Source organism: Papio anubis, chromosome X, assembly GCF_008728515.1.
Source record: "Papio anubis isolate 15944 chromosome X, Panubis1.0, whole genome shotgun sequence".
Classification (NCBI taxonomy): domain Eukaryota; kingdom Metazoa; phylum Chordata; class Mammalia; order Primates; family Cercopithecidae; genus Papio; species Papio anubis.
The window spans coordinates 126,028,540-126,053,302 of record NC_044996.1 but is presented as its reverse complement, the minus strand read 5'-3'; the positions used below and the strand labels follow the sequence as shown (position 1 = coordinate 126,053,302).

Genomic DNA, 24,763 nt, shown 5'->3' with positions numbered 1-24,763 from the left:
GCCAGCTAATGCAAGGGGTCAGCAGCAAGTCAGGGTGTAAGTGTGAAGGCCACCCATGGATCACTTCCTCAGGCCAGAACACCCCAGAAAACAAGCCTGGAGACAGAGGGCTGGACCTTCCTTGAGGCAATGGGAAACCTATGGTTGGTTTTTTTAACTTTTTATTTTTACTTATTTATTTATTTATTTTTGAGACAGAGCCTCCCTTTGTTGCCCAAGCTAGAGTGCACCGGTACGATCTCGGTTCACTGCAACCTCCACCTCCCAGGCTCAAGTGATTCTTGTGCCTTGGCTTCCAGAGTAGCTGGGACTACAGGCATGTGCCACCATGCCCGGCTAATTTTGTTGTATATTTTTAGTAGAGATGGAGTTTCACCATGTTGGCCAGGTTGGTCTCGAACTCCTGACCTCAAGCGATCCACCCACCTCAGCTTCCCAAAGTGCTGGGATTACAGGCGTGAGCCACTGCACCTGGCTACCCTTTTTTTTTAAAAAACAGAGATGGGGTCTCACTCTGTTGCCCAGGGTGGTCTTGAACTCCTGGCCTCAAGCAATCCTCTCACCTCGGCCTCTTAAAGTCCTAAAATTACAGCTGTGAGCCACTGCTCCTGGCCTCTTTAAAACTCTTTATTATGCAGAACTACAAATACACATAAAAAGTAGACAGAATAGGATAATGAAATCTCCATACCTCCCACCTCAACAACAACCAACTCAAGGCCGGCTTTGTTTCATCTTTACTACTAACCGCAACGTCCACCCCTTCCTCCCTGTGTTATTTTAAAATAAATCCCACCAGACACCATACTGTTTTATTCCCCAATATTTCAGGATATATCACTAAAAGATGAGAACTCAAAGAAAAAAATAAAGTATCAATGTCTCACCTAAAAATATTTTTAAATAATCATGAGAGTTTTTAGCAGGAGACTCTCAGAGTCAAATGTACCCGTTAGAGGTCATCTCCTAACGAAAGGATGCACGTCTGTGCTGAGGAATCACTCTGCAACCCAGCCTGATCAACTTCTCTCAAATGGTAATTCCACTCCCCAAAGACATTTGCTTAGTCAAGATAACCGGCCAGCGCAGCTGAGTAAATCACACATTCTGCCTATAGGATTGCTTCCTGGACTCTTACTTATCTACATTAAAAATTATATGTTTCAGGCCAGGCGCGGTGGCTCACGCCTGTAATCCCAGCACTTTGGGAGGTGGAGGCGGAGGCAGGTGGATCACCTCAGGTCAGTAGTTCGAGACCAGCCTACACACCATGGTGAAACCCCGTCTCTACAAAAAGTACACAAAATTAGCTGGGCGTGGGGTGGGCACCTGTAATCCCAGCTACTCGGGAGGCTGAGGCAGGAGAATCGCTTGAACCTGGGAGGCGGTGGTTGCAGTGAGCCAAGGTTGTGCCACTGTACTCCAGCCTGGGTGACAAGAGTGAAACTCTGTCTCAAAAGAAAAAAAAAGTTGTATGTGTCATAGTGATGCTATGAAAAAGTAGCAACATAGACATTAATTCCAAGGCCATGGTGACTGTTAATAATGAGTTAATAAAGGCAAGGAAGCAAATAGAAACAGACAAAGGGGAGCAGCGGAAAGGGGCAGAAGGGAGGATAGGGACAGTAGTCCTGAAGTCACGCAGCCCATTTTCACAGGCAACCTTGAACATGGCAGAGGAACTTGTGGCCAAGAAGATTCCATTTTGATCAAGCGACATGAGTTCCTTCCTTCCTTTACCTTCTCAACATTCTGTGCTGGGACGCACTGGCCTACCGATGATTGGGAGAGACTTTTCACTGTCAATGAAAAGAGGACATATTAATACTGCTACTTAAAACAAACCAAATTGAGAAATTCATGTTCAATAGGAAAACTGCCTCGAATCTAAAGTTGAAATTTTTGCCTGACATTTGTCACTCAGGCCAGTAGACTAAGTTCACTTTGAGGATTTATACCAAAACCGTAGGCAACTGGCTTATTTTCAGAATTTCTAAAACATGAATTTAGCATCTGATTTATAAATGTGAATTGTAATAAAACACCAGATTGGAACTTTTATTCCATACAAAGAGAAAAGGGCTTTATCCCTAAAGAGAGCACCAGTTACCTAAAACCTTTCATCACCACCGTGGTCACATGCTTTGCCATTTACAAAACACTTCCACAGATGTCTCAGTTGAATTTCAGAACCCCAGCACGCAGGGCAAGTACTGGCTTCACTTCCCAGGTAGAAAAATGAAGTGCAAAGAGGTTAACAGACTCGTCCAAGGTCGCTCAAGTACAGCATGAAGAAGTCAGGACTCAAAATCAGCTTTCCCAACCCCAAGTTCTGTGTTCCCCGATGCCCTGATGAGGCTTAGTACATTCCTGACACACTGTGTAAAACTCAGCTACCTGGGGGCAAAACAAATTTATCTATCAGGCTAAATCTTAAGCAAAAAGATCACAGATAAAAAGGAAGAGATAAAATTCAGATTTTCATTCCCAAATACACCCTGTGCTCCTAGCAACCATTACCTTCCAGTTCCTACTGACGCAGGCCAGCTTCAGGGAAAAAGCACGTATCGTACAAACCATCTTTTCTGACCCTGAGGCAGGCACACGCACCCATCCTACCTATCTTGGTTTAGCAAACTTTAAGAAGTGATACCAGGCATGGTGGCGTGTGCCTAAAGTCCCAGATACTCTGGAGGCTGAGGCAGGAGGAGCACTTGAACCTAGGAGTTCAAGTCCAGTCTGGGCAACAGAATGAGACTCTGTCTTTTTAAGAGAGAGAGGGAGGAGGAAGAGAGAGATACTACATCAAAGATTGCAAAAAGCCAAGGTTCCAGTTGAAATATATGCTTAGCAGTAAAGTGTAATTTAAAAACCAGTCACAATGACCTCAAGCATGAGGTTAATTACAAGGACCCTGAAACACGCTAGTATGAAATAAGAAAGATGATGCATAGGACTTTAGTTCGTTGAAAACTTTTGAATACTATCTTGAATACTATTTTTGCTAAATGTTTTATGGGTAATACATAAAACTAATTTTCTAGTGTGGTTTAAAAGTATCTGATTTCTGAAGCAAAGCATTACTCAACAAAGTGATATGACGGCAAATGATTTACCATATAGTACTTCTGTGACTGTACTGGCTCATGCCAGTCTTTAAATATACACCACGTTATCCTTAAGCCTATCTAACTCCCTGCAGAAAAAAAGAAATTATGAAAGTAAGTAAGACTGGCTTTGTCTAAATGAAAAGTGCTAGACTTTAGAATAAGTTTTTGACCAAAGACTTCAAAACAAAAATTGGATTGGACATATGACAGCGCTAGCTACCTAAAAGCTACCTTAAAAAAAAAAAAAAAGCCCAGATATGCTGGACAGAAGGCACTTCTCCTAACTCCTACCATAATTTAAATCTTACTTATTCACTGCTGCCTATTTCTGACGTAGTCAGGTCAAGTCAATGAAGAAAGTTGTGAAGTGTTTTGTTTGTTTGTTTGTTTTGAGATGGACTCTTGCTCTGTTGCCCAGGCTGGAAAGCAGTGGCGCGATCTCGGCTCACTGCAACCTCCGCCTCCTGGATTCAAGTGATTCTCCTGCCTCAGCCTCCCAAATAGCTGGGATTACAGGCAAGGACCACCATTCCCGGCTAACTTTTATATTTTTAGTAGACATGGGGTTTCCCCATGTTGGCCAGGCTGGTCTCGAACTCCTGACCTCAAGTGATCTACCCACCTCGGCCTCCCAAAGTGGTGGGATTACAGGAGTGAGCCACCACACCCAGCCTGAAGTGTCACTTAAATCTTATTTTCCAATATCTTAAGAAGGAGCCAATATACCAATTCAGTGTTAGGACATCAGCAAGTCCTTACCAACTGTCATAGTGGGTGGGTACTCGTTGCCTGCGGCATCGAGTTTTAACTAGGAGGAAGGAGGGGAGGCACGAGGACATCAGGAAACTACCTGGCCTCCTATCTTTTGCTTCCCAGTATCAGATTTTTTTGGTAAGAATGACTGAAAGTAAGTCTTTTTTTTTTTTTTTTTTTTTTTGAACTATGTAAGTGTGATTGTGTCCACTACCAGTTTTTCCAAAAGAAATGCAGCACATATAAGCCAACTACGTTTTACTCACTGAGGTGAATGGGCTCATTGGGCTTAATTTCAGACCACTCACAGTGAAATATTTGCAATATACATTACAGCGTGAGTTAAGCCACTTTACCTTTTGCACATACACATTGCTCTTCCAGCTGACAATGCAGAAAAAATACGCAGCATGACACTGCAAGATAGACTGCATTCATCACTTTAAATGCTATCAATAGTTTTACTTGGGAGGCTGAGGCAAGAGGATCACTTGAGCCCAGAACTTTGAAACTACAGTGAGCTATGATCGTGCCACTGCACTCCAGCTTAGGGGACAGAGTGAGATCCCATCCCTAAAAAAATAAAAATACATGGGTATTGATATCATTGTCATCATCCTTGCTGTAACACACTTCACAGTTTCAACTCCGGGTTCCCTGGCAGCCTGTGAACACACCACCCAATTTTTTTTTTTTTTTTTTTTTTTTTTGAGATGGAGTCTCACTCTGTTGCCCAGGCTGGAGTGCAGCGGCATGATCTCAGCTCACCGCAACCTCCATCTCCCAGTTTCAAGTGATTCTTGTGCCTTAGCTTCCTGAGTAGCTGGGACTATAGGTGTGCACCGCATGCCAAGCTAATTTTTTTGTATTTTTAGTAGAGACAGGGTTTCTCCATGTTGGCCAGGCTGGTCTTGAACTCCTGATGTCAAGTGATCCACCAGCCTCAGCCTCCCGAAGTGCTGGGATTACAGGCTTGAGTCACCGCGCCTGGCCACCATCCCAGTATTTTCATCTTCGTCATCTGAAGATTCCTCTTCAGCTTTCCTCAACCCTTTTCTAAAGGGAAAGCTTTGACATGACTCTGTACCAAAATTTTTGGAGACATATTCTGAGAAGCCTTTTCTGACCAGTAGATAACCTCTTCTTTCGAAAGGTACATGTCACGCATCACCTTCAAACTGTGCGCAATTCTAGAGTGGTGCAGAGTTTGATGTACTGCAGCCACACGCTGCAGACCCTGACAGGGGTACCGCTGAGCCTTCCTGTTACTGTGACAAAATCACAGTAAGTAGCCCCTGCATTTCTTAATTTGTTCTCCAATTATCTCGTTAAAATGAATGTCAGTTGGCTTGAGAGAACCATCGCTTTTACGTATACTCCTCCCACAATAATACACTCTCTCCTTAACAAAATCAACAGCTCCTTAAAGATCATCACTAAGCATTCGGACTTCCGCCTGGCTGCTGATTCCACCCATTCCGTGCTATACATTTCCTCAGCAGTATCTGTCCCCATAGCCTGTGGGAGTGGTGACTCATTGCTAGATACAGGGGCCATGTTGCTTGGAACTTGCCCCTTCTCATTTCCTTTTTTGTAGGTGGTCCTTTGAGAAGGGATGTGTAGAGTTTATGATCTGCATCAAGTACTCCATAGCCAGAGAGTGCTTTATAAAACTTATCTATTTGCTTCTTAGGAATGATAAGCACATTGGATGCAGGATTCTCATTCTCAGGATCGATAACACTTTTTTTTTTTTTTTTTTTTGAGATGGAATCTCACTCTGTTGCCCAGGCTGGAGTGCAGTGGCATGATCTCAGCTCACTGCAACCTCTGACTCCCAGGTTCAGGCAATTCTCCTGCCTCAGCCTCCTGAGCAGCTGGGATTATAGGCATGCGCCACCACGCCTGGCTAATTTTTGTATTTTTAGTAGAGATGGGTTTCTACTCATGTTGGTGAGCAATGGCTGGTCTCGAACTCGTGACCTCAAGTGATCCGCCCGCCTCAGCCTCCCAAAGGGCCGGGATTACAGGCATGAGCCATCACACCCAGCCCAAATAACACATTTTTTTTAAGACGGAGTCTCTGTCGCCCAGGCTAGAGTGCAGTGGCCGATCTCAGCTCACTGCAGCAAGCTCCCTCCTGTTCACGCATTCTCCTCGCCTCAGCCTCCCCGAGTAGCTGGGACTACAGGCCTCGCCCCACCTCGGCCTCGCTACTTTTTGTATTTAGTACAGACGGGTTTCCCCACCGTGTTAGCCAGGAGGTTCCTGACTGACCTCGTGATCCAATCTGCCTCGCCTCCCAAAGTGCTGGGATTACAGGCTTGAGCCACCATGCCTCGCCTATAACACATTTTTAAAATAAACCCATCTAACAAGTCTTAAAACTTTAGCCTTGTGAGAGCCAATGATAATCACTGTGAACATCAAAATGGTCTTTGCTTCCAGCTCAACCAAAATATTTGGTGGGATTCACTGGAGGCCAATGAAGGTGGCAAAATATTTGGTGGGATTTACTGGAGGCCAATGAAGCACCTTTACGATATCAACAATTTTCATTTCCTTTTTGTCCCATTTATTCTACATTTCTTTTACTCTCAACATTAATGGCCGCACAAGGCATCTTGTATGGCTATAACTGGGCTGATGCGATGTGGCTGGCATTAGGACATCCTGGTGCTATAGTAAGCATTGTCGATAAGATGCAGAGATATTTTATTATATTCTGATTCCTACTACTACATGACAAAACACCTCAAAATCAAACGGCACAAGTTTGAGTTCCTCTGCACAGGACAAGGAATGGGGTTAGGATGCAATCTCCAATCTCAAAATTTTGAAAACTTTCCTTACAAACTGCAGGCGTATAAGGCAACCCCACTACATGATAACTGCCCAAGGGATCTGAGCCCTGCATTTTTTATTTTACTATATAACTTTGCTGATTTTAAATAATGTATAAAAATATACACTAACAAGTGAAATGTGATAAATGGAAATATATAGCTACTGATCGATACCATTAATTTCAACCTAAACGCAAGCTTTGGCATGTATCATATATTTCCTAATGTAGTTATTCCAACAAAGTAGTTTAAATTATGGAAACATTAACACTTTGTGAAAAAGTTCACACACCGGGTTTCAGCAATTTATTATTTCACAAAGCACATTTCATTCTACACTGGGGTTCTGGTATGTTTACTGATGGGGGTTGAGGGGAGTGGTGCAGGTCGGGGAGGGTGCTGACATTTACTGAGCACTTACTAAGTTCAAGGCACAGAGGTTGAATCTCTATGCAGGGATCTTTTTAAATGAGGCTCAGAGATATTAAGTAAGTTATCCAGGTTCACACAGCCAATGAACAAGACGGTAGAAATCCAAACTCTGGCCTATAAAGCAAATGTTCTTTCTCCGTCACCACCTGTATCACCAGGGCCAGTGTGACACAATAATAGAAGACATGTTTAGAAGGTTTCATTACAGGTCTCTGGTGAAAGTTTTTGCTCTGGAAGGCAGACAGGCCACTACATCAAGGATAACCTGCACTTCCTGTACTTATCTGGATAATGAGATGAGGAGGAGGCAGTAGTGGTCCTGTCTTCTGGACTCAAAGTACCTGGGGGCACTTATCGTGAGGCAAGACCGGCATCCCACGTGTTTAAGGCATCAAGCTTGGTTTGTCAAGACGCACACGTGTCATACTTCACTTGAGATGAATCACATATCTAAATGTAAAAGCTGAAACAAAGTTTTTGGAAGAACATATAAAAGAGTATCTGCACAACTGCAACCTGGAACGTTCCTTAGGGAAGATACAGCAGGCAATCATAAAAGAATAATATTCTAGATTAGACTTCATCAAAACGAAGAGCTTCTGCTCATCAAAAGCCACAAATATGTACATGAAGAAGCTAGCCACAGTCTGGGAGCAAATATTCACAAAATTTATTTCTGACAAAACACTTAAATCCAAAATATATAAAACCCTCTCATAATTCAATAATAAGATGACAGACGACCCAATTAAATGTGTCAGTGGCTAGAATGGACACCTCACAAAGGAAGATATCTACATGTCCAAAAAGCACATGGAGAGGTACTCAACATCATTAATCATGAGGGAAAGACAAATTAAAACTGTAAGGAGAAACCACCACAACCCCTATAAGAAGAGCCACAATTGACAAGATTGGTAATACAGTGTTGGTGACGACGTGAAGCCACTGAAACTGTCACACACTGGTGTGACACAATATAAAATGGTACAACCACTTCAGAAAAAAAGTTGGAAGTTTCTGATATATTTCGACACACACTTAACCCTTTGATCCAGCCATTCGACTCATAGGTATTTACTCAAGAGGAATAAAAACATTGGTCCACAAAAAGTCACAAACACTTGCAAATTGCAAATGTTCACAGCTTCTTTGGTTGTAACAACTCCAAACTAGAAGCAACCCAAACATTCATCAATAGGAGAATGCCTAAACTAAGCAGTATATTCTTACAATAAAATTGTATACTATTAGAAAGGAGCAAACTACAGATACACACAACTGTATGGACAAATCTCCAAAACATCACGCTGCATGAACGAAGCCAGACGCCAAAGAATACATATTGTATGAGGCCATTTAGATGAAGCTCTAGGAAAGGCAGATCTAATCTACAGAGATGACAGCAGATCAGTCATAGCCTTATAGGGGTAAAGGGAGGATTGAGGGAGAGGGGACATGGTGGAACTTTCTGGAAAAACAGAAATTTCTCTATATTGTGATGGGGGTCGCGTTAGACAGTTTTAGTCATTTTTTAAAGTTGTACAGCTGAGATTTGTATATCGCAATGCCTATACATTTCACATTCAAAATGTTTAAAAAGAATAATTGGCTGGGTGCGGTGGCTCACACCTGAAATCCAAGCACTTTGGGAGGCCAAGCGGGTGGATCACCTGAGGTCGGAGTTCAAGATCATCCTGGCCAACATGGCAAAACCCAATCTCTACTAAAAATACAAAAATTAGCTGGGCATGGTGGCATACGCCTGTAATCCCAGCTACTCAGGAAGCTGAGGGAGGAGAATAGCTTGAACTTGGGAGATGGAGGTTTCAGGGAGCCAAGATTGCGCCACTGCACTCCAGCCTGGGTGACAGAGCAAGACTCCATCTCAAAATAAATAAATAAAATAAAACAAAAATAAAAAATAAAAAGAATAATCAAGTATGAGGTAGGGAATGGATAGAGGAAAGAAGAAATGAGAACAGCAGGATAATAATTGTCAGAGCTGGGTAATGTACATGTTTGAAATTTTCCATGATAAAATAACTTAAGAGGGAAAGTTATCTACATCAAATGCTCCTGCCTCTCTCCACCTTCTCTTTCCCCTCCCTATCTGTGTCCAGTTCTGCCTGGCCCCTGGGATGGCCTGCCACAGACCCCAGTTCCTGAATGAGCTCTACTTCCTGCCAAGACTCACCCACCACTCAACTCCCTTCTGCTTCGCAACCACTCTCCCTCCCCAAACCAAGCCCCAACAACAGCCAGGCAATTCTGCCAGTACCATCACACACAATTGCCAAAACCTGTGCAAGTTACTGGGCAACAGGAATTTTTCCAGCCTACTTTATAGAAAGTTCAGTCCTATCCCAACCATGCTATTTGGCCGCGATCGAAACAGCACCTATTTCAAAGCCAGATACATAGAAGACTTTTAAAAAACAGTTTATGGCCTGTATTCCAAAACTATGTTTGGAAGTTCACTGCAGGGAACTGAAAATACATTTTGCCCTAATAACAGATAATACACAGCCAGTAAGGTAGCAGACCAGCCCACAGATATCTACTCTAAAATGCACTCAAGGCTCAAACAGCAATGTCTCTCCATTAAATGCTGCAGGTGCAATGCTTCTTTCAAAGTTGGCCCACATGACTAAGGTGAGGAAAGTTCCAGGCTCCATTCTGAGTCAGTAGCACTAAGCAGCATGGAAAGGAAGGAGGCTCAGGACAGGGCCCCTGTAGGCAAGCCAACAGCCAGGTCCAACAGAAGACAGCTGAGGTCCTGCCATGGACTTCTGCAGCCGGGCCCCTTGGAGCAGTCATTGCTGTCTAGCCTGAGCACACCCGGCCACTCTCTCCAGCAGGGAGGGAGAGAGGGAGAAGGTTTCTGAGTTACCCATCTTTAATCTCCTACTGTACTTAAAGTAAAAATTATACTTATATTCTAGAAAATAACATACAGTATGGAAAATACGGACAAACAAAAAGAAAAAGAACCGGCATTCTCAGCATATAATTGAAACCACTACTTCCATCCCAGTATGTCCAGTGTGAGTTCTTCTAGTCTCTTCTGTCAGATACGCACCACTGAAGAGAAAGGTTCAGACCTAGAAATGTGTCATTAGGATGGATGTTATTTCTTAACAAAATCGTAAGTGCACTCTATCTACGGCCTGGCTACCATTTTCAACATGCCACTGGAAACTGCATTCTAAATTTCTTTTGAGGGCACCACATAAGTTCTGCTTTATCCCAACAGGAGAAGCCAGCTGTCATCTGTGCCCACTGATGATTATTTTTAACAGGAGCTGGGTAGATATTCCTAGCAATCACTCAAACGGTGGCAAAGAAAACTGTACCTGGCTCCTGGCCATTGAACAGTTCACTGTCTGGCAGAAGATCAATCATTAAATCAATAATTATTTAAGGGCTGGGGTGCAGTGCCTCATGCCTGTAATCCTAGCACTTTGGGAGGCTGAGGCAAGTGGATCACCTGAGGTCAGGAGTTCGAGACCAGCCCATAACATGGTGAAACCCCATCTCTACCAAAAATACAGTACCAGCCAGGCAAGATGGCACATGCCTGTAATCCCAGCTACTCAGGAGGCTGAGACAGGTGAATCATTTGAACCTGGGAGGTGGAGGTTTCAGTGAGCCAAGACCACGCCACTGCACTCTAGCCTGGGTGACAGAGAATCAGTCTCAAAAAGTAGTAATTCATTTCACAAATTGCTCTGCCCGTGATGGTTGTCCCCAGCACAAAAGCCTGGTGGAGGAGTGATGGGAGTCCACGAGGCTCCCTTGGAAGAACTTCTGGATATGAAAGCTGAACACAGATGGCCATGGCTCGCCTGCAATCCCACACTTTGGGAGGCCGAGACCGGCGGATCACGAGGTCAGGAGATCGAGACCATCCTGGCCAACACGGTGAAACCCCGCCTCTACTAAAATACAAAAAATTAGTCACAGGTGGCTCTGCAGTCCCAGGCCAAGGAGGCTGAGGCAGGAGAATGGAAGGCTGAACTGGAGGCAGAGCTTGCAGTGAGCAGAGATTCCCGGCCACTGTACTCCAGCCTGGTGACAGAGCCGCAGACTCGTCTCCAAAAAAAAAAAAAAAAAAAAAAAAAAAAAAAAAAAAAAAGAAAGCTGGCTCAGATACGCTGATCAGAGGAAGACTACAGGGTGGGTGGGGACTGATATGGTTTGGCTGTGTCCCCAAACCTCATCTCGAATTGTAATCCCCTAATGCAGTGGAGGGAGGGACCTGGTGGAAGTGACTGGATTATAAGGTTCCCCATGCTGTTCTCGTGACAGCAAGCGGTTCTCACGAGATCTGATGGTTTAAAAGTGACAGTTTCCCCTGTGCTCTGTTTCCTGCCACCATGTAAGACGTGCCTTGGCCTCCCCTTCGCCATGATTTTAAGTTTCCTAAGCCTCCCCAGTCATGCCAAACTGTGAGTCACTGTCCCTCTTTGGGCCAGGCACAGTGGCTCATGCCTGTAATCCCAACACTTTGAGGGGCCAAGGCAGGTGGATCACTTGAGCTCAGGAGCCTTTGAGACTAGCCTGGGCAATATAGTGAGATCCCTATATCTACAAAAAAGTAAAAATAGCTGGGCATAGTGGCGTGCACCTTAGTCCCAGCTACACACACAGGAAGCTGAGGTAGGAAGATTGCTTGAGCCCAGGAAGGTGAGGCAGGTTACAGTGACCGTTTGTGCCACTGCACTCCAGCCTGGGTGACAGAGCAAGAGCCTGTGGGAGGGGAGGGAGCAGAGGGGGGAAAGAAAAGAAAAGAAGGAGAAAGAGAGGGTTTGGTATTTTTAGAATGCATGATGCTCTATTAGTCAGGATAAGGTAGGCTATGCTGCCACACAACAGACAAATCCCAAGGCTTCAATGGTTTAATTGCTATTTTTAATCCTGATCTTCAAATCTACAACAGAGGCAGAGAGATGGAGGAGCGACCATCTAACTGCTTTAAGCCCAGTGATGCTTGTTGCTGCTGCTCACATCGCACTGGCCAACACTAGTCACGAGGGCCCAAGGATAAGGAGGAAATGTGAAGAACATACTGATGTTTGGCTAACATTGCTCTTTGCCATGCAATGTAATCAAGCTAATAAAGAATCCAGAGACACCAACCACAGAGGGAGAAGCCAGACATAACTCACATGTAGGCAAGTGGCAAGGAAAAACCACAGCTAAGGTTTATTTAAAATCATTTCATATCTTTTTTGTTTTAAAAAAAAAAAAAGCCCACACTGCTCACAGATAAAACTAACAATCACTACAGTATCATTTTATACCAAAGGAAAAAGTTACCTAAGGCTGGGCATGGTGGCTCACACCTGTAATCCCATCACTTTGGGAGGCCAAGGCAGGTGGATTGCTTGAGCCCAGGAGTTCAAGACCAGCCCGGGCAACAAGGCAAAACCTCATCTGTACAAAAAACTAGCCGGATGTGGAGGCGTGTGCCTGTAGTCCCAGGTACCTGGGAAGCTGAGGTGGGAGGCTCACCTGAGCCAGGGAGGTAGAGTCTGTAGTGAGCTGTGATCGTGCCACTGCACTCCAGCCTGGGCAACAGAGCGAGATCACCTCTCAAAAAACAAAACAAACAAACAAACAAACAAACAAAAAACAGAAACAAAAGTAGATATAGGGTTCCTACAGCACCAAACCATTTCTTTTTTGAAAGATTTTATGTAAAAAATAATAACAAAAATAAAACATTTGAAAAAGTTACCTAGCCTCCAAAACTGATGAAACCATAAAGGAAGATAAAATGTCTCCACCCACCCCCACTCCCTCCACCACCCAAAGCTAGTATTAACCTGATGGCTGATGGTCTAAGCATCTCACTTCTATTTTCTTAGCCCACAGCAGCATAGTGAGGGACCCCATGATTGGCATGTACTATGAACAGTAATGATCCCTGACATGAGATGACCCACTGCCTGACTTTCTCTTGGTAACGCATGCCCTAGGAGACAATTTTCTAGCAGTTGGACTAGATTTTCAAAACCGAAGTTGCACTCTCTCATCACTATAACAAACAATGCCAAAATCTCAGTAACTGGACCAAATAAAAGCTTCTGTCTTGCATATGCAAAATCCAAAGTAGATATTCCTCCTCTGCCAGCTGTCCTCCAAAGAGTAACTCAGGGAGTCAGGTGCCTTCCATCAAGAGCCACCACCATCATCTACATGGGGCCTCCAAGGTCCCCATGGGGACCATGGAAAGGGATGAACAGATATGGGAAGGCCTAGTGGATTCACCAAAAACTTGACCCAAAAGTGGCAGACATCACTCTCACCTTTATGGTAGTAGGGATGAGTCTACGTAGACTCAAAGGACGCTGGGAGATGCAGTCCTTGGTTCTCAACAATAACTATGAGCATATATCTTTTCTTTTTCTTTTCTTTTTTTTTTAAGATGGAGTCTCGCTCTTGTCACCCAGGCTTGAGCACAGTGGCATGATTTTGGCTCACTGCAATCTCTGCCTCCTGGGTTCAAGCAATTCTCCTGCCTCAGTCTCCCAGGTAGCTGGGATTACAGGTGTGCACCACCACGCCAGGCTAATTTTTGGGGTTGTTTGTTTTGTTTTTAATTTTGAGACGGAGTTTCACTCTTGTTGCCCAGGCTGGAGTGCAATGGCACAATCTCGGCTCACTGCAACTTCCGCCACCCGAGTTTAAGTGATTCTCCTGCCTCAGCCTCCTGAGTAGCTGGGATTACAGGTACCTGCCACAACACCTAGCGAATTTTTTGTATTTTTAGTAGAGACGGGGTTTCACCATGTTGGCCAGGCTGGTCTCAAACTCCTGACCTCAGGTGATCCACCCGCCTCAGCCTCCCAAAGTGCTGGGGTTACAGGCATGAGCCACTGCGTCTGGCCTGATTTTTGTATTATTAGTAGAGATGGGGTTTTGCTATGTTGACTAGGCTGGCCTCGAACTCCTGACCTCAGGTGATCCACCCACCTCAGCCTCCCAAAGAGCTGGGGTTAGAGGCATGAGCCACCACACCTGGCAACAGCACAAATCTTTAGCGGCCACCTCTCTATCTCCACCACACTTTATACCCCACAATGACTCTTGTACAAGCCAGCCAGAAAGAGTTATCATCAGACTAGAGCAAAACCACATATCGAATAACGAAACTGACAAACTAGTAGCAGGTTTATTTATTTATTTATTTATTTATTTATTTATTTATTTATTTTGAGATGGAGTCTTGCTCTATCACCCAGGCTGGAGTGCAGTAGCGCAATCTTGGCTCACTGCAACCTCCACCTCACGGGTTCAAGCGATTGTCCTGCCTCAGTCTCCCAAGTAGCTGGGATTACAGCTGTGTGCCACCATGACCAGCTAATTTTTTGTATTTTTAGTAGAGACAGGTTTCACTATGTTGGCCAGGCTGGTCTCTAACTCCTGACCTCAAATGATCCGCCCGCCTTGGCCTCCCAAAGCGCTGGGACTACAGGCGTGAGCCACCACGCCCAGCCTAGTCTTAATTTTTCTATCAATGTTCAGGAAATATGAAAACATTCTAGTGTGGGTTGCAATAGTTCACAACTTTTAAGATCACTGTGCACATAACAGAAGGAAAAAACAAAAATCAGAAGCAGGACCCCTGGGTCAGGAAAGTAACATTTAAAGGAGGTTCAGAGAAGAATGAAGTTAAGCAAAGCCAGACAGAACAGGTATGGGAAGATCACTTGTGCCTCAGAAGCTGTTCTTGTCATTTAAGCAGTTAATAGCTAACTCAAGAAGGCTGCTAATTAGCATCTAGGTAGAGGCTCTCACTTACACTGGTCATTAACTAACCACCTAACTGGTAAAAAGCATTGTATTCTACCAGTCCCAATGTCATTTTAAGACTTCCTACTACAATAAGTGTGTTCAATTACAGCATCCTGGGAGAATAGCTTCTACCCGTCAAAATGTTTGGGAAAGTATGAGACAAAGTCACACAGGTCTTCTTTGCTTCCTGCAACTTGCCTCAAGTCTTTAAGATGTTCACAAACACTGAGAACCTCTAGGAGGGAGACACAGGATGCAGTTGAAAAAAGTCTACCAAAATTAACCAGGCACGGTGGCGCATGCCTATAAGTCCCAGCTACTCGGGAGGCTGAGGTGGGAGGATCACTTGAGCCCAGGGAGGCCGAGGCTGCAGTGAGCCGTGATCACGCCACTGCACTCCAGCCTGGGTGACAGAGTGACACCTTGTCTCAAAAAACAAACAAACAAACGAAAACAAAAAAACTAACAAACTCAACCCTAATGTAAACTAGATTTCAAGTGAGTATGATGTGTCAACATATGTGTAAGTTCATCAATTGCCACAAGTGCTGTAGTCTGATGGAAGATGTTCATGATAGGGGAGTTTGTGGGAGAGGGCAGGGGGGCTGATGGGAACACTCTGTACTTTTCCTCTCAAGTTTGCTGTGAACCTACAACTGCTCTAAAAAAGAGTATTTTTAAAAAAGTTCTGGAGATGCATATTGGTTTCTAGGGTTTTGTTGGAGACGGGGTCTCGCTGTTGTCGGCTCGGGCTGGAGTGCAATGGCACGATCTCAGCTCACTGCAACCTCTGCCTTCCAGATTCCAGTAATTCTCCTGGCTCAGTCTCCCAAGTAGCTGTATTTTTAGTAGAGACAGGGTTTCACCATGTTGGCCAGGCTGGTCTCAAACTCCCGACCTCAGGTGATCCACCCACCTCGGCCTCCCAAAGTGCTGGGATCACAGGCGTGAGCCGCCGCGCCGGGCCAGTGTATTGGTTTTTGTTTTTTGAAATGGCGTCCTGCTCTGTTGTGCAGCCTGGAGTGCAGTGGTGCAATCTTGGCTCACTGCAACCTCTGCCTCCTGGGCTCAAGCGATTCTCCTGCCTCAGTCTCCTGAGTAGCTGGGACTACAGGTGCACGCCACCACGCCCGGCTAATTTTTATATTTTTAGTAGAAACGGGGTTTCACCATGTTGGCCAGGTTGGTCTTGAACTCTTGAGCTCAGGCGATTTGCCCACCTCAGCCTCCGGACGTGCTGGGATTACAGGCTTGAGCCACTATGCCCGGCCTGGAGATGGATATTGTTGATGGTCGTGTAACAGTGTGAATATATGTAATCCCACTGAAATGAACACTTAAAATGGTCAAAATAGTAAATTTTGTTATACATATTTTGTCACAATTTTAAAAACCACAAGGACCGGGGGTGGTGGCTCACACCTGTAATCCTAGTGCTTTGGGAGGCTGAGATGAGAGGATCACTTGAGCCCAAGAGTTCGAGTCCATAAGATCTCATAGCGTGAGATTTCATCTCTACAAAAAATAAACAAAATGTGCCAGGGGTGGTGGCTCACTCCTGTAATCCCAGCATTTTGGGAGGCTGAGGTAGGAGGATCACTTGAGCCCGGGAGGTTGAGGCTGCAGTGTGCCAAGATCGTGCCACTGCACTCTAGTCTGGGCAACAGAGTGAGACCCTGTCTCAAAAAAAAATCTACATATATATACGTACAAAAATTTAAAAATAAATATTTTAAAATAATTTAGAAAACACAAATGGGACATGCCCTGCCCCTCTCAGCCCATGGTACTTTCCTTTTCCAACAGCACCCACTTGTTCTTGCTTATGTCCAAGGCCTGCCTGCCACTTTCCTGCAGCTCATCCAATCCACCATACGTGCTAGTGACACAGCCACAAGATTTAGACCCACACAGGACCCCACGAAACAGGACAAGGAGATGGAAAACCAGAGTCAAACCTGACTTTGACTTGCTGTGAGAACAGTAGACAGGAAGTACTTAAATTTCCCGTAGATGATGGCCCTAAAACATACTTGGGCCGAAGCAGACCTGATAGATATCTACAGAACTCTCCACTCCAAATCAACAGAATATACATTCTTCTCAGCGTCACAGAGCACTTATTCTAAAATCGACCACATAACTGGAAGTAACACACTCCTCAGCAAATGCAAAAGAAGGGAAATCATAACAAACAGCCTCTCAGACTCAGTGCAATTAAATTAGAACTCAGGATTAAGAAACTCACTCAAAACCACACAATTACGTGGAAACTGAACAACCTGCTCCTGAATGACTAATGGGTAAACAACGAAATTAAGGCAGAAATAATGAAGTTCTTTGAAACCAATGAGAACAAAGACACAATGTACAAGAATCTCTGGGACAAAGCTAAAGCAGTGTTTAGAGGGAAATTTATAGCACTAAATGCCCACAAGAGAAAGCAGGAAAGATCTAAAATCGACACCCTAACATCACAATTAAAAGAACTAGAGAAGCAAGAGCAAACACACGCAAAAACTAGCAGAAGACAAGAAACAGAACTAAGATGGGAGCAAAACTGAAGGAAATAGAGACATGAAAAAACCTTCAAAAAAAAAAATCAATGAATCCAGGGGCTGTTTTTTTGAAAAGATTAACAAAATAGACTACTAGCAAGACTAATAAAGAGAGAAGAATCAAATAGACACAATAAAAAATGATAAAGGGGCAATCACCACTGATCCCATAGAAATAAAAACTACCATCAGAGAACACAATAAACACCTCTACACAAAAAAGCTAGAAAATCTAGAAGAAATGGATAAATTCCTGGACACCCTCCCAAGACTAAACCAGGAAGAAGTCGAATCCCGAAAAGACCAGTAACAAGTTCTGAAATTGAGGCAGTAATAGCCTACCAACTAAAAAAAGCCCAGGACCAAACGGATTCACAGCTGAATTCTACCAGAGGTACAAAGAGGAGCTGGTACCATTCCTTCTGAAACTATTCCAAACCATAGAAAAAGAGGGACTCCTCCTAACTCATTTTATGAGGTCAGCATTATCCTGATTCCAAAACCTGGCAGAGATACAATAAAAAAAGAAAATTTCAGGTCAATATCCCTGATGAACATCGATGTGAAAATCCTCAATAAAATACTGGCAAACCGAATCTAGCAGCTCATCAAAAAGCTTATTCACCACGATCAATCGGCTTCATCCCTGGATGCAAGGCTGGTTCAACATACGCAAATCAACAAACACAATCGATCACATAAACAGAACCAATGACAAAAAACATGATTATCTCAATAGATGCAGAAAAGGCCTTCGATAAAATTCAACACCCCTTCACGCTAAAAACTCTCAATAAACTAAGTATTGATGGAACATATCTCAAAATAGTAAGAGTTATTTAAAATACACCCATAGCCAATATCATACTGAATGGGCAAAAGCTGGAAGCATTCCTTTTGAAAACTTGCACAAGACAGGGATGCTCTCACCACTCCTATTCAACATAGTGTTGGAAGTTACAGCCAGAGCAATCAGGCAAGATAAAGAAATAAAGGGTATTCAAACAAGAAAAGAGAAAGTCAAATTGCCTGTTTGCAGACAACATGATTGTATATTTAGAAAACCCCATGGCCTCAGCCCAAAAACTCCTTAAGCTGATAAGCAACTTCAGCAAAGTCTCAGGATACAAAATCAAAGTGCAAAAATCACAAGCATTCCTATACACCAATAACAGACAAACACAGAGCCAAATCATGAGTGAACTCCCATTCACAATTGCCACTAAGAGAATAAAATACCTAGGAATATAGACCAATGGAACAGAAAAGAGGCCTCAGAAATAACGCCACACATCTACAACCATCTCATCTTTGACAAACCTGACAAAAACAAGCAATGGGGAAAGGATTCCTTATTTAATAATTGGTGTTAGGAAAACTGGCTAGCCGTATGCAGAAAACTGAAACTGGACCCCTTTCTTGCACCTTATACAAAAATAAACTCAAGATGGATTAAAGACTTAAATGTTAGACCTAAAACCATAAAAACCCTAGAAGAAAACCTAGGCAATATCAGTCAGGACACAGGCATGGGCAAAGACTTTATGACTAAAACACCAAAAGCAATGGCAACAAAAGCTAAAATTGACAAATGGGATCTAATTAAACTAAAGAGCTTCTGCGCAGCAGAATAAACTACCATCAGAGTGAACAGGCAGCCTACAGAATGGGAGAAAAATTTTGTAATTTATCAATCTGACAAAGGGCTAATATCCAGAATCTACAAAGAACTTAAAGAAATTTACAAGAAAAAAACAAACAACCCCATCAAAAAGTGGGCAAAGGATATGAACAGACACTTCTCAAAACAAGACATTTATGTGGCCAACAAACATATGAAAAAAAAAAACCCCATCAACACTGGTCATTAGAGAAATGCAAATCAAAACCACAATGAGACACCATCTCACACCAGTGAGAATGGCGATCATTTGAAAGTCAGGAAACAACAGGTGCTGGAGAGGATGTGGAGAAATAGTAACACTTTTACACTGTTGGTGGGAGGGTGAATTAGTTCAACCATTGTGGAAGACTGTGTGACGATTCCTCAAGGATCTAGAACCAGCAGTACCATATGACCCAGCCATCCCATTACTGGGTATATACCCAAAGGATTGTAAATCATTCTACTATAAAGACACATGCACATGTATGTTTATTGCAGCACTATTTACAATAGCAAAGACTTGGAACCAACCCAATTCCCATCAATGCTAGACTGGATAAAGAAAATGTGGCACATATACACCACAGAATACTATGCAGCCATAAAAAAGAATGAGGTCATGTCCTTTGCAGGGACATGAAGCTGGAAAACCATCATCCTCAGCAAACACAGGAACAGAAAACTAAACTCCGCATGTTCTCACTCATAAGTGGGAGTTGAATAATGACAACACATGGACACAGGGAGGGGAACATCACACACACACCCCGCAGCCTGTGGGGGGCGGGGGAAGGGGAGGGAGAGCATCAGGACAAATACTTAATGCATTCAGGGCTTAAAACCTAGATGACAGGTTGATGGGTGCAGCAAACCACCATGGCACGTGTATACCTATGTAACAAACCTGCACGTTCAGCACATGTATCCCAGGACTTAAAAAACAAACAAACAAACAAAAAAACAAAAAAAATCTTGGGCCGTTCAACAGCTCCCCTACCCCGCAAGGTTTTTTCCAGAACAGCATTGTTGAATAGGACTTTCCGAGATGAGGAACGAGTTCTATAACTTCACTGTCCTACCTGGGAGTTATTGTGCCTACGGAGCACGCATTTATTTATTTAGAGACAGGCTCTCAATCTGTCACCCAGGCTGGAGTGCAGTGGCATAAACACAGGTCACCGCAGCATCAACCTGGGCTTAAGTGATCCTCCTGCCTCTGTCTCCCGGGTAGCTGGGACCACAGGCACATGGGTGCCACCACGTCCCGCTAATTTTTACTTTTTTTTTTTTGCTCAGGTTGGTCTCGAACTCCTGTACTCAAGCAATCTTCCCGCCTTGGCCTTCTAAAGTGCTGGGATTACAGGCGTGAGCCACTGCACCTGGCCTATCGAGCACCTTAAATGCCACTAGTGCAACCAAGGAACTTACCATTTTTACCGTATTCTAACCAGTTTAACTGTCAAGAGCCACCTGGGGCTAGTGGCTACCAAATTGGACAGAGTGGTTTTAGAATTTTGGCGGAAATGCCAAAAAGCTATGAGTGATAGAGGAGGAATCCAGGAGACCGTGAAGGTCGTCATGTTTAGCCCAGGAACCCACTTCTACTGTGTATGTACTTTTTCAAACCTCTGAAAGTAATTCTAATGCACTGAGAAATGATTTACCCAAGACCAGGACAAGGTTAACCAAAGGGAACTCATGGTACAGCCCAACGTTCTAGGCCATCCAGGCCGGAGTGAGCCAAGGTGACGCGTCTGTTGTGTGGTTCCAGAATTGAAAGCCTGAGATTTGACGACTGCATCTTCACAGTCGACCTGTGTGTTAGAAGAGGCCCCATACACACACACACTCCGCCCCAGAAAAAGCAAAAGCCACTGCACACGAATCTTTCAGAGGTGGCACCAGCAGGAAGGAGAGTGTTGTGCCTCATGGCAAAAGGAACATTTAACCGTTCAGAGAAGAGTCTGTTCGAACTCCAATTTTGGAGCAGAATGAATAGGAGTTGAGAAGATGGAGTGGTTCTAGGTGAAGTGGGCTCCCGAATGACTTTTCTAAAAAGATGTTAAGAGCATACTCAGTGTGGTCAGAAATGTCAGGAGAGTGCTTTCAATGGGTCCAGCTGCCACTTGTTTAAACAAGCCTGGCACCTCCGCCCCCTTCCAGCTGGGGAGAATTTGCTCTGCAGGAAACACAGATCCGTGCTGCCTGCAGCAGAGGCTGAATCCTAATAATCCTAGCTTACTATTACAGCAAAGCAACTTCCCATCCTAGCTCATCAGTTCTTAGGTTTAGGACAGGCACTGTTACTCCCTTTGACCAGTGGAGAAACTGAGGCACAAGGACTCCCAGGTAAACTGTCTCACATATAATGCTTCTGAACGTCACCCAGGTGCCAGAGGTTTGTCACCAAAGGCGCTGTAAGGGAAAAAACGTTAAGCAACAATTCATCCCACACCAAGAGAAACTCTTGCCAATCCAAAGTACGGTTCTTAAGGCTGGATTCTCACGGCACATTTATTATAGTGAGTTTAGAGACCCAGAGTCCCACTCCAGCAAAGGTGCCCTCGAACCCGTGAATGCTGTGCATTATGGGATAAAATATACATCACAGGGTGGTGGATCACACTCCACCGTCAGTGTTTTGGGGACGAGAATTGAAGTGTGCAAAAGAACACTGGGTATTTCTAAGTAGAGCCAACACACACACACACACGCGACACCGATTTCCACTCCTGGCTGCAAAACGGAATCGCCTGAGAAGCACGACACTTCTGAGGCCTCGGGTGCTTATTTCATTGGTCTGGGGTCCCATCTGGACATCCAGAGTTTTAAAAGCTTCCCAGGTGATTCTAATATGTAGCCTACGTTGGGCCCCACGGCCGTAAGAGACCTGCCAGGAGTGAGAAAGCAAAAGTTGGATAACTCGGAGGAGGGCTTGGTAGGGTTTGGGTTACAGGTTGTTTCTTGGGTTATCTGATGTTTAAGATGCCTGAAGAATCAGTCTAAATGCCCGGTGGCCTCTATTTTCTTATCTGTAAAAGGGCACAACGTTAACGACTCTACCCTCCCTCAAAGGCAGGACGGTCCTGTTGGAGGAATCAGGGGGTGAGGGGATAGGAAGCGGGCTAGTTGGAGGGGGACTGGGCAGAGGGGACTGGGCAGAGAGGACTGGGCAGAGGGGGAGAGGAGGAGGATTAGGGGGAGGAGAGGGGGACTAAGGGGAGGGGGGACTAGGGAGAGGGGGACTAGGGAGAGGGGGCACTAGGGAGAGGGGGGACTGGGGGGACTGGGGAGGGGGGAGTAGGGGGAGAGGGAACTAGGGGGAGAGGAGACTGGGGGAGAGGAGACTAGGGGGAGAGGAGACTAGTGGGAGGAGGGACTGGGGGAAGGGCGGGGGGACTAGAGAGGAGGGAGACTGGGGGAGGGGACGGAGAAGGAAGGGGAACGAGGGGGAGAAGGGAGGGGAACGAGGGGGAGAAGGAAGAGGGGGAAATGGAGAAGGACGAGTGGACGGGGGACGAGGGGAAGCGGGACGAGGGGGCGGGGCGGGTGCCCTGGCTCGTGTGAGGGTAGGTAAAGTGGGACTGAGGTGGGGACGAAGCCGCTCTCACCTGCGTCGTAAAAGGCGTCGAGCACGGCCGTCTCCCCGAAGTCCAGCTCTCCGAAGGGCAGGGAGGTGAGGTGAGCGCCCTCGGCCTCGCAGGCCCGCAGCAGGCACTGCCGCGCCCCCGCCTCCGGGCAGCCTGCCGCGCCGCCCTTGGAGCTCTCACTGCGCACATATACTGCCCGCAGAGCTCGCCGCGGCCCGCCCCCGCTCTCGCCCTGGCCACTGCTGCCTGCCGCGCCCTCCGCCGCCCCGTCGGGCTCCGCCGGCCCGGCCGCGCCCTCCACCCCCGGCGGCGGCGGGCACTGAAGGGACTCGCTCGCCGCCCCGAGGGCCCCGGCCGGAGCATTCCCACCGCCACTCTCCATGTGCCCGCCTGCGCGCCCTTCCTCTGCGCGAGTGGCCCGCGACTGCGATCCGCTAGGAGGCACAAGTTACGGCAGCCGCGCAGGCGGTCCCGGCACCTGCTCCTGAAGCGCGGGACGCTAAGTGAATCGAGGGAACTGAGCGCACCGGGAGCCCCGCGGCGGGTCGAAGACTGCAGTGCCCCTAGGCTGCAGCCTGAAGCTCAGGCCTCGCGGCCCCCAGCGCCCTTTGAAGGCCGGAGAGAGAGAGGCGGGGGCTGGGGACGTCAGGGCGAGCGAGGGGCGGGGAGGGGGCCGGGGAGGGCGGCAGGGCAGGAGTGGGGAGGGTGCCCCCTGCTGCCCCCTCCAGGCAGCGCCCGCCCGCAGCCGGGAGACGCCGAACACGGGAACAGGAATTGGGGGACTTTTTTTTTTTTTTTTCTGCCATCCCTCTAGCCTGATCACCATTAGGAGCTCCAATTTCTTTTTTCTCAAAACAACTTGAAGCATTCGAGCAGGGTAAAAACTCTTTCAAGGCATCGGTTGGATGGAAATGTTCTATTCCCAACTCAATACAGACGTATTAATAGTTTTCACCCGGCATTGGGATGAACGGATGCTTCATCCCGGGTTGCCAAGCGCACAGCCCTCCTTGAGCCCTGTCCCAGAGGCCGGCTCGTCCTGGCTTTCGCCGTGACCTTGACAAGGCATGGGGAGGCACCAGCAACAAACTTTGGAAGATAGACTCCGAGTACGCTGCCTGCCTGACCTTTGAAAATGCCGTGAACCCAAAGGGGCCCTCACTCGGCTCTTAAGCACTTCACGAATTTGGACACAAATATTAAAAAAATAGTGTTGCCACTGAGGGTAATACCATTATTCCTATTTTTTATCTTTTTTGAGACAAGGTCTGTCGCTATCGCCCAGGCTGGAGTGTAGTGGCGCGATCTCTGCTCTTGGCTCACTACAACCTCTGCTTACTGGGGCTCAGGCGATTCTCCCACCTCAGCCTTCAGAGTAGCTGGGATTGCAAGCAGGCACCTCACCATGTCCGCCTAATTTTTTATTTTTTTATTTTTTTATTTTTTTTTATTTTTAGTAGAGACGGGGTTTCACCATGTTGGCCAGGCTGGTGGTGAATTCCTGAGTTCAAGCGACGTGCCCGCCTCATCCTCTCGAAGTGCTGGGATTACAGGCGTGAGCCACCGCACCTAGGCCATTGTTTTGTAAAAGATAGAATGCACCGGACGCTGTCACAGACTTGGAGGTTTTCCTTTTTTCAATTGCAATATTATTTTAAACTTTATTTCTAATTGACAAAGAATAATTGTATATATTTATGGAATACAATCTGTTGTTTTTCATTTAAGTTCAGGGGTATATATGTGCAGATTTGTTACATAGGTAAACTTGTGTCATGGGGGTTTGTTGTATAGATGATTTCATCACCCAGGCATTAAGCCTAGTACCCATTAGTTATTTTTCCTGATACTCTCCCTCCTCCCACCCTCTACCCTCTGATAGGCCCCAATGTGTGTTGTTCCCCTCCATGTGTCCATGTGTTCTCATCATTTAGCTCCCACTTACCAGTAAGAACATGCAGTATTTGGTTTTCTGTTTCTGCATTTGTTTGCTAAGAACAATGGC

General features: G+C 45.6%; 1 protein-coding gene across 2 annotated transcripts in view; it reads right to left on the bottom strand.

The window, feature by feature from the left end:
• Positions 1–23,429, bottom strand: part of MAP3K15 (mitogen-activated protein kinase kinase kinase 15) — a 147,789-nt gene extending 124,360 nt beyond the window's left edge. The window contains exon 1 of one of the 2 annotated variants that reach the window (XM_021932574.2): positions 22,780–23,429. In XM_021932574.2, the coding sequence (XP_021788266.2) occupies positions 22,780–23,140 (361 nt within the window). In that variant the 5' untranslated portion in view covers positions 23,141–23,429. The remainder of the gene's footprint in view (positions 1–22,779) is intronic. The other variant, XM_021932573.2, reaches the window with a different exon arrangement.
• Between the last annotated feature and the right edge of the window lie 1,334 nt (positions 23,430–24,763).